The 8,114-nt window shown below is 39.4% G+C and overlaps 1 protein-coding gene across 1 annotated transcript; it reads left to right on the top strand.

The window, feature by feature from the left end:
- Nucleotides 1-1,275: 1,275 nt before the first annotated feature.
- LOC113291744 lies at nt 1,276-1,752 on the top strand. The gene has a single exon (XM_026541239.1). The coding sequence runs from the start codon at nt 1,276-1,278 to the stop codon at nt 1,750-1,752; it is 477 nt and encodes a 158-aa protein (XP_026397024.1).
- Nucleotides 1,753-8,114: the final 6,362 nt, after the last annotated feature.

The raw sequence follows: 8,114 nt of genomic DNA, 5'->3' as shown, positions 1-8,114 counted from the left end.
TAAGGGGTACACTAGCAACGAGCTCACCCAAATTATTAGGCATTTTCCTGCCAACCAAAGGTTGACAACCCCGGTAATCGAAGCCAATAACCCATATGCAACTGCTGACACTGCCCCACTCAATGCATCAATAAGATTTTGTGCACGCAAACCATCACGACCACAAGAAGTAACTTTTGGGAAACCTTTGATGGCGCCAAAGACATCCCTTGAATCAACCGTAATTGGGATCACTTCCAATTTCTTTGTACGAAATAGAAGGTGGAGGAGTAACTGGGTGATTAGATTGTAATTCAGCAAAAGTTCTCTCGTTGCGAGGGGCAACACCATTCAAAGACAAAACGCGAATTGCAGCAGCATGTGCCCAAAGCTAATTTTCTTGCGGCAAGCACACAAGTTGGAAGCTTCTGGATTTTTATTACCGGCATGTTTAGTGGACTTCTGGTGGCCTGGAAATTGTAGAAACTTGGAGACCAACGTATAACAACCATTGGGCTCATTCCAAGTCGACAAAGCCTGATCAATCACAACAACCTGAAGTCTCTTTATATTGATCGACTTCTCTTAGGCTGAACGTTTGGGCATGTAGAGCGTTAATGTACAGATAGGAAGTAAAAGGAGCCGTAACCACGCAATCAAGTCAGCTGGTTTACACAATACTCTGTGAAGGCATGCCTTTAAGTCCAAGAAAAAACCAACCTTTACTGATGAGGAATGCTAGACACGGTGGTGAATTGTCTTTGGAAGATAACATTTAGAAGCTCAGGGGAAAGGGAGAAATATTCTCTTCTATTACATTAGCATCACCCCTCGAAGTGGACACGTCCTCCACAGTGTCAACTAGCTTGTTCAAACTTAATATTTCTGCACTAGATGCCCTGTTTAGTCCGTATATCAGAAAATCTGCAGAGGACTCGTTAAAAGGATCGGAAAAGTAGACAAGTACTTATGCATTGGAGAAACTACTGTTCTGGAAGCTACTCGTAGGTTTTGTATTACTGTTGTCCACTTGTATGGCAAAGAATATTTGAGTAAACCAACTGCTAGTGATGTTGAACTGCTGCTTAATCAAAACAGAAGTAAGGGATTTCCAGGGATTATAGGTAGTATAGATTGCATGCATTGGAAATGGGATAAATGTCCGTCGGCAGAATCAGGGGCTTACACATCGTATAAAGGGAGCGAAAGTATTGTGTTGGAGGCTGTGGTGTCGTATGACCTCTGGTTTTGGCATGCATTTTTTGTATGCCCGACTCAAATAATGATATTAATGTGATGAACCGTTCATATGTTTTTCGAAGTCTTGTCACGGGAAAAGCACCACCAGTTGACTTTGTGGTAAACAGACATTCATATGATATGTCGTATTATCTCGGTGATGGCATTTACCCAGAAATTGCTACTATTATTATGTCCATTAAACATCCAGAGGGAAAAAAGAAAATAAAATTTTCTGGGATGCAAGAGGGTGCACAGAAAGATGTAGAACAGGGATTTGGTGTTTTGCAACAACAATTTGGAATCATCAAACAACCTACAAGAATGTGGGATCCAGATGTGCTTGCATATATCATGAAAACCCATATTATTTTACATAATATGATAGTTCAGGATGAACGTCTACCCGGTGAATGGCCACATGTATACGAACATCGCAGGAACCCATCACCAGTTACTATATCAAGAGAAAACAGTGAAGCACTTTCCCCAATTAGAGCTGCACAACGTGTTCGTGAAATGCGTAACAAATAAATGTATAAAAACTTGCGTGATGACTTGATCGAACACATATGGTAAGAATATGGGGGTAGTTAAAAATTTGGGCACTGGGATAAGTGTGACTGTATGCTTTGTTTTTATTAAAATTTATTTTTGTCATTTTTTTTTCTTTTTTACTTTAAATGTATTATCTCTTCTCTATGTATGCATCGTCATATTTTAATTAATTCCTTCTAAGTAGTTTAAAATGATTTTAAATTTAATTCAACCGAACGAAAATAGAATTAAAATCGAAATATTACATAATAAACTAAACTGGCAAGAATAATAAATTTTTTTAAAACACAATTAAACTACTCTTATTACACATAATACGCCTAGCTCAAGATTGGTTTCTCTTATTCCGCACAATGTCCGCCTTTAGAAGTTCGAAGTACTCTCTTTGTAAGGGATCCAATTTATCGAGATCCGTCATCATAATGCGTAATTCATCATCTGTCGCTTGCTTAGCTTGTTTTGCCGCCCGCATAGCTTGTTTTGCGGTAAACTCAGCTGCTCTTTGCTCCATCTTGAATTTTGATTGTGCTTCGTAATGGGCATTGAAATGTTGTTGTTCCTAAATAAGTTGTCCCATCATGTTCTCTTGGGCAGTTGATTTATCTCTCCCTGTTTTCTTTAGTCATTTCGCTTCTTTCTTACCCAAAGTGTCAGTATTGAGACCTGCATGAAATCACTTACACGGGCTACATCACTCTCTGTAAAGAGATCATAGTGTTTATACACTCTTTAATTGGAATATAGCGTGATTGAACGCGTTTAAATTCCTTAAGAAAAATATAGACTGTCCATGTCAGTCTTAAAAAATGATCACGACCACACGACTTGGCCGCACAATTTAACAAGCTTAGCCTAATCAGAATGGAACCGGGAAAGCATCAAGATGACCATCGGCGGGCTTACTAATACCCTAACAGGTCGGATTCATCTTATGCACGCGAAACCCCTTGAAAATGCCAAACCCTAACAGGGTGATCGCGCTATTGAAAAAGGGTTAAACGAGTTTGACCGACAAAAAGGTCTCAAGCGCATTGTGACCGTCCAACTTAGATAGCCTAGTTGGAAGGCTAAGATCTTCCTTTGAGCGATCAAAGAAGCACCAACATGTTAACCATCGACCCATCTATGCCCGTGGTTGATCGACTTATCCGCAGAAAGCTGGGAAAGCGCCAAATCGTTCACCCAAAATAGGGTGAACGCGTTATTATTTCAAAACCCTAATTTACGACAACACCCTACTATCGCAATTTGATAACAACCATCCATCTTCGTCGGCCAAACCGAGTGGTTCAGATACAATTTAGGCGGCCTCGAAGATGTCAGTATGATCACTGACAATCCATCTCTACATATGGAAGATCGACTTTCCAAAACTAGCGCCCCGCGCTTTCAGTCGATCACCCAAAGTAGGGTTGGCCACATTGCTTTAAACCCTAAACGGCAGCCATTAACTTCCGCAAACCATATTGTCCGCCCAACTTCGCTAGTCGAATCGGACGGAAACACTCCTATTCTAGGCGTTCAACCAAATGTATGCATGTCCATTGGAAGCTCGTCTTCCATAAGGAACAATCGGCCACGCTGCGGCCTACCCATATGGCTTCTAAATGATCACCCAAAATATTGGATGAACAACTGGGAGCATTTGGTAAAAAATTTTAGTATTATCTACATGCCAAAACTTTCGTATGGATGGCTAGCATAACATACTAAAAAATCACATCAATCGGAGTAACGAGCTAAAAGATACAGCTTAAAAGGCGAAGCTAGGTGGTGGCTGAAAACTGACAGAATTCCTCCTGAATTCTTCCTGAGTTTTTACTCTCGGGATGTTTTCATCACCTAAACAAGGTCAAAACCTAATATTTCCAAGTGGGAAGGTATGAAATTCTTTTCCGATAAGAATGAAGGGGAGGATTGTCAAAATCCGAGTTCATATGAGAATTTTACAACAGTTTTATTGAGGGTCTCACATCTGAATTTTCTGATTACGAAATTTTATGAATTAGCACAAACTTCTGCAAATCATCTCATCTATCCAACTTGGCTGCTCAACTTAACCGGCTTAGATTTAATTAGGGCCAACCAATAGGATGTCAAAATGGCTACCAGCCACCATTCTCCTATAGGGATCGATCACCACATATTTAATGTACATGAATAGCTCCTGACAGCTACTCACACATGACCACCCGCCACCTAACTTGCGAGTGATTGGTCAGAATAACTAGGTCTTGTAAACAAGACCCATTCAACAGCCTGCTACACATATTCCACAAAAATACTCGAGACATCAAACATGTCACAAACTGGGGGATGTTCATCAGGGTATTAGTCTGGCGGTTTACAACGTGCGTTGTGCAACACACCCATTATAATAAAGTGCCAGGAAAAACGGACAGTTAGTGGCATAAGAGAAGTAGTGGGTGTAAACCGACTTGTCTTCCCTCATAGTAAGACATGGTTTTCCACATTTTCACACGATCCCACTTCTCCATCACTCCACTACTCCCACTTCCTGTGAGATAAGGGTGCGTTCAACTATGACTTGTATAAATAGGGTTTCAACCTATTTCGACAAAAACGGAAGTGGTAAACATAAGTGATCAATACAAGTATCCAGAACACACTGAGAAATGATAGATTACATTATGCAAGACAGTTCCATATTCTGATACATGTCATAAACAACCACACCCTCGTAATTCAACATTCTGATCTCAAACACCTTCTTCGCTTCCCTCCCTAAGATCAACCATTCTCCTTCATTTTGTGACCGAATTGAATCTGGAACGACCATTTCTTGGTTTAGGCAAAAGTCTTACAGATTGATCTCTCGAATCTAAAAGTACCCCATCCAATACATTTGTTTAGGGTTTAAATTCGTTTCTCATCAACACACCCCAAATTTACCAAAAAAAGCAGAATCGGTTTTTACCCTCAAACAGGAGCGTAAAAGACAAAAAGGTCAATTCACAAGCGAGTTATACTTAGATTTGGCTAAATTTACGCAAGAAGAGGTGAATAATGAGCTGTCAGTTCCCTATAACTGACAGTTGACTTGGACAACCCAAATGAACTGGTTGTCCCTTATCCAAAGCTGGGGTGTGTAAATCCAGTTTCTTACAGAACACCTAATAGGGGTGTATTGCATCAGGATTTATCTAGATAAAATTAGATACTAGTTTTACCCAAATCTGGTGAATTTATAAAGTTTCTTAAAGAATCTTTATGATTCTTATGGATGTACGATTCTGGATTATAATGGATTGCCTTAGGAATAATTAGATTTTTAAAAATGAAGTATATTACCAATTAGTAATATATTTGAAAAAAAACAAGGTTATTGTGGTTCCCATAAAAAAATTCCAAAAGCTGAGGTGGTGGTGGTTGGTGTCTGTGGCATGGTGGTGGGGTGATGGTTGGTGATGGAGACAGTGGTCGGTGATGGGAGTGGTTGGTAGCGGTGGTGGGCACTGGTGGTTGGTGTCTGTGGTATGGAGGTGGGGTAATGGTTGGCGGTGGCGGGCGTGGGCTGTGGTGGTTGGTATGTGGGGATGATTGTTGGTGGTAGATGAGGTGGTTGATGGTGGTAGTTGTGCTGGTGTTTGTTGGTGGTGTGTGGTGGTGGTTTGTAGTGGTGGTGGTGGAAACACATAACATGTTGTGATAAAAAAAAATTCCATAAGAATCCATGAAACTCTTGTGGTTTGGGTTAAGATTGATATAAGATAATAACATACATACTTTTCCTACAAATATCCATAAGAATCCACAAATATCTTGTCTTAAGAAATCTTAAATAAATTGAATACCTCGGATATTTGTGGAACCTAAAACAATCCTAATTGAATACCATGGATATTTAATGATTCCTTACATATCCTAATTGAATACCTATGAGTTTTTAGGATTGTTAAATATCCATATAAATCCTAATCCGATACACCCCTGTAAGTTTCAGTAAAGATATCATTTTTCTTCTTCTACCTAAACTGATGACAGCTCTATTGTTCAACAGAGAAAGGAAGAGAGAAGGGTTCAAAGAGTTGAACCCCAGGAATCTGTAGAAGATAATGATGCTGCTATGAAGTAGGGTTCTAAGCTTTGATAAGACATGGAACAATTGGCAATTTTTGACTGGTTTTGTCTAGGTTTAACTGTGGTAAACGAATTGAAAAATTGGAGTGAGGGATTGAGATTAAAAGATGATTTTTGAGTTTGGGTTGAACTAGATTTCGAATTTGGTGGTGATGTTGTCGCAGATATAGGTATGTTGAGTAAATGAGATGTGTATGCGATGATTCTGGGGTTTGAATGGACTATGGTGATGATTTGGTGGTTGCGGTAAAGGCAACTGAACATGGGTTTGGTTTAAAGCGATGTATAGAGGAGAACTGGAGAGGATTAGGGCTGATTATGAGACTGGTGAACTGTTGGTGACAATTAGGCAAAACTGGATGAGTTACAAAAAGTATTTTTTGGTATTGAAGTTTGATGACATTATATGTAGGCTAGGTTCTGAAATTGCAGGCAGGGAAGATGGGTTTTTGAATCTGAATGAGTATGAGATGCTGCTGGTGTTTCAGATGGTATTGAGTATTGGCTAGTCTCTGGTGGTAAGTGTATACGAGATATGAGAAGATGCAATATTCAATGTTCCAGCTGATGGCATTGAAGGTCGTTGCAGGTGAACTAATGTTGCAGTTGTTTTTGAGTTCAATTACAAGGGGAAGAACTGAGAGAGAAGAAATCAATGTTGCTGTGTTGGGTTCAGTTTGAGTATATAGATGACTAGAAGGAAATGTTTATGAATTGTGGTCCTGAATATGAGTGTTACTTTGGGTGTGTTTCAACACAGGAATGAAAGAGGCATTGAGTTCATTGTTGAGCTGAGAAGGACTACAGAGGAATGCTGAAAGAAATTGAAGTTGTAGCTGATGTTAGTGATGAATGAGCATGTGAAGCTACAAATGATGCATGTAATTTCAGGTTGTGATACTATGAGTTGTGATGCAATGGAAGTAAAATTGGTGGTTGTGCTAACTGATGGCTAGTTAGGGTGTCTTCGAGACATGAAAATGCAATTACAGAGATAAGTTGGTGCAGGTATTGTTGGTCTGCGTGTATGAATAAATGGCTTGAGTTGAGAAGAGAAATGTTGATTCTATAGGGTTGTACGGAGGTGTCTGATGTATCTGCAATTCAGGCAGATGGTTTTCGTGATATTCATGGGCGAGGTAGATGTAAGAATGGGGTATGCAAGCAACTGTTGTTGTGGACTAGATGGTTTTGTGTAAGAGAAATTGCAACTGGAGATACAGGGATGTTATGAAATCAGGAGGTGGTGAAGAAAGTATTGATGGTACTTATATTAGCTGAGATGGAGCAGTGCAGGTGTTGGGAGGAAGCTGGTGATGCTCTGCAGTTTAGATGGCTTGAGCTCATTACAGGACAAGATTTTGCACACACTATAGCTAATGCACCATCATGGTGCAGCTCTGGGAATGGCTTGTGCAAGATTACAATAGCCTTTGGCCTTGGCTTTACCAACTCAGCTAAGTCAGTTAGCTGACTCAGGTCTGATTAGACCAAGGTGATATCGATGAGTTGACTCATTGACTCGGTTTGGCTCAGTTGACTTCCCATGTTGACTCGTCTGACTTTGGTTGGCCGATGACCGGTTTGAATTTTCCATTCACCCGAGATACTTTCCAGACCAACTTCCGACACTTCAACCAGTTTTTCGGCTATATATTTTCTTGCCAGATTTTCTACATGGGTTTCCTCACACATGGTCTTGGAGGATTTCTTGGTATGGACTTTTGAATATTTGGACCTAATTTTGGAAACAAGGAGACATACAAAAGGGAAGACTTCTACAACTTGGAGAAGACGTGTACTACTACTTGGAGATTTTGGAGAAAGGAAGAAACACTTTTAGGGTATGCTTTCCTTGTTTTTCATCTTCTTTAATTAAAATATTATTATGATGAACTCCATATCTATGAGTAGCTAAACAAATAATATAGGTTAACGGTTTAAGATTTTCATTGATATTTGATTCAATGCATTAGTTTTTTCTCAACTTTATTGTTTATGATTCATCATATATTTTCATATGATTTGAACAATTGTTTGGTTGAGTCCGGAATCAATCTGATTTGCATTCATCTCTATTGCTAGATTAAGATTTTCAATACGTAAAAGTTGTCAATTCTTGATTCTAAGTAGCATAGTGTGGTTATTACTTATAGTGATACATTTTTATAATTGCATATGAATCATAACCTTGGTTGAATCGAATTAGTGCTTCTACACGTTCGGTTGCTTTGATT

Source organism: Papaver somniferum, chromosome 6 (genome assembly GCF_003573695.1).
Source record: "Papaver somniferum cultivar HN1 chromosome 6, ASM357369v1, whole genome shotgun sequence".
Classification (NCBI taxonomy): Eukaryota; Viridiplantae; Streptophyta; class Magnoliopsida; order Ranunculales; family Papaveraceae; genus Papaver; species Papaver somniferum.
The sequence above is the reverse complement of the archived record's forward strand: the minus strand, read 5'-3'. Positions and strand labels throughout refer to the sequence as shown.